We start from the raw sequence: 2,316 nt of genomic DNA, 5'->3' as shown, positions 1-2,316 counted from the left end.
TTGGGAATTGTTCCTTTTTTCTCACCTATTGATCTCTTCCTTATATTATCAACATGTTGACGAATGACTTTTCCATCTGATAATAAGATGTGATAGGACAATGGACCTGTAACTTTGCTAACTTTACCCGGAAGCCATTCAGTATTCTTGGCAGAGAAATCTCTCACATATACTGCATCACCTATAGCAAAAGAACAAACTTGTTTCTTTTTCTTTTGTACCATAGCCTCCTGGTTTTTCTCTACCTGAATAGATACATCTGGAATCATTAAATCCAGTTGGCAACGTGGTTTCCTATTGAAAAGGAATTCAAATGGTGATATATTTGTTACAGGGTGAGGTGTGATACGATAACGAAATAGAAATTTCTGAATACGATTTTGAATAGAGTTCCCTTGTATCTTCACAATACTGCGTTTAAAAGTCTGAACAGCACGTTCAGCCAGCCCATTTGTTTGGGGGTGATATGGTGCTGAAGTAATGTGCTTTATACCATTTTCCTTACAAAACTTCTTGAACTTTTCACTGGTAAAGGTTGGACCATTATCACTAACTATTGTACGGGGTAACCCAAAAGAAGCAAAAATATTATACAACTTGTCAATCGTACTGTCAGCAGTGATAGAAGACATCATGGAGACATCTATCCATTTAGTACAAGCATCAACTACGACTAAATACATATGTCCTAAAAATGGTCCAGCAAAATCCAAATGTAACCTGGTCCAAGGTTGTGATGGCCAATTCCAACAATGAGGTGGAGCTGAGGCTGGTTTAGCTTGTACTTTCTGACATATTTCACAATGTTTAACAATATTCTCAATATCAGAATCCATGCCAGGCCACCACATATACCCACGAGCTAGGCCCTTCATTCTTGATGACCCATCATGAGTGTCATGTAGATAGTCTAGTAACAGTTTACGAGAGGAAGGAGGAACAATGAGGCGAGATCCCCACAGCAAACATCCATGCATTAAGCTCAATTCTTGAAACCTTCGAATATAAGGCTGTAATCTCTGATCATCTGTATTAGGGAATTGTCCCATGCTGACATATCTTTTTACTTGGCCTAAAATTGGATCTTTCTCAGTTTCCCTCTCAATTTGTCCAGCAGTTACAGGGGCTGGTACAAGATAATTTATAAGCTGAATTAGTTCTCCAGGGAGATGATCTGAAAATGTTGTGACTGGTCTAGGCAGTCTACTTAATGCATCAGCATTAGCTAGTTCATGCCCTGGTTTATATTTAATACTATACTGATAAGTGCTAAGTGTTAAGGCCCACCTCTGCAGTCTTGCAGATGCCATAACAGGTACTGGTTTGGTCTCATTAAAGAGATATGACAAAGGCTTATGGTCTGAACAAATGACAAATTTACGACCATATATATAACTGTGAAATTTTTTTACTCCAAATACAATGGCTAATGCTTCTTTATCCAGTTGAGAGTAACGTTTCTCAGCTGATGTCAGGCTTCTAGAAGCAAAACTAATAGGACGCTCTGAGCCATCACTCATTTTATGAGACAATACTGCTCCAATCCCGTAAGGAGAAGCATCACAGGCTAATATGATAGGCTTGCTATCATCAAAATGAATAAGCAATGAGTTTTGTTGCAGTAATTCTTTAGCCTGTTTAAAAGCATTTTGTTGAGCTGTATTCCACTGCCAAGCAGTGCGTTTCTGCAATAGCTTATATAACGGAGCTAATAATGTGGAGAGATTCGGCAAAAACTTAGCATAATAATTCAGCATACCCAAAAATGCTCTAAGCTCCGTAAGACATGTCGGTGTCTTTGCTTCTTGTATAGCTTGAACTTTGGATGCTGATGGCTTAATACCTTCCTTGGTTATTGTATAACCCAAGTACTCAACTTCTGGGGCTAGAAAAATACACTTCTGTTGCTTCAATTTAAGACCCACTTCACTTAATTTCGATAAAACTACTTCCAAATTTTGTAAATGCTCTTCAATCGTTTTGCCCGTAACTAGTATGTCATCTATGTATACAATGACACCATTGCTACCTTGAAATAGGGTATCCATGCACCGCTGAAAAATAGCTGGTGCCGATGTGATCCCAAAAGGCACTCTGTTAAACTCGAATAACCCCTTGTGGGTATTTACAGTAACGTATTGCTTTGAACTATCTGATAGCGGTAACTGTAAATAAGCTTGAGCTAAATCAAGCTTTGTAAAAGCTACACCTCCTGCTAATGCAGACAAAAGGTCTTCAATTTTTGGAAGAGGATATGATTCAATGTGAGCTGCTTGGTTAATAGTTAATTTGTAATCCCCACATATACGTACTGAT

At 38.3% G+C, this 2,316-nt stretch overlaps 1 protein-coding gene across 1 annotated transcript; it reads right to left on the bottom strand.

Moving 5' to 3' along the window:
• Positions 1–25: 25 nt before the first annotated feature.
• LOC100638024 (uncharacterized protein K02A2.6-like) lies at positions 26–2,309 on the bottom strand (the record flags this gene model as incomplete). Its single annotated transcript, XM_003391585.1, has 1 exon — positions 26–2,309. A coding segment is annotated over one exon (2,284 nt), but the record flags the coding sequence as incomplete, so codon positions are not given.
• Between the last annotated feature and the right edge of the window lie 7 nt (positions 2,310–2,316).

The sequence above is a fragment of the Amphimedon queenslandica genome, unplaced genomic scaffold (genome assembly GCF_000090795.2).
Source record: "Amphimedon queenslandica unplaced genomic scaffold, v1.1 AMPQUscaffold_8011_Cont20042, whole genome shotgun sequence".
NCBI lineage: Eukaryota > Metazoa > Porifera > Demospongiae > Haplosclerida > Niphatidae > Amphimedon > Amphimedon queenslandica.
The sequence above is the reverse complement of the archived record's forward strand: the minus strand, read 5'-3'. Positions and strand labels throughout refer to the sequence as shown.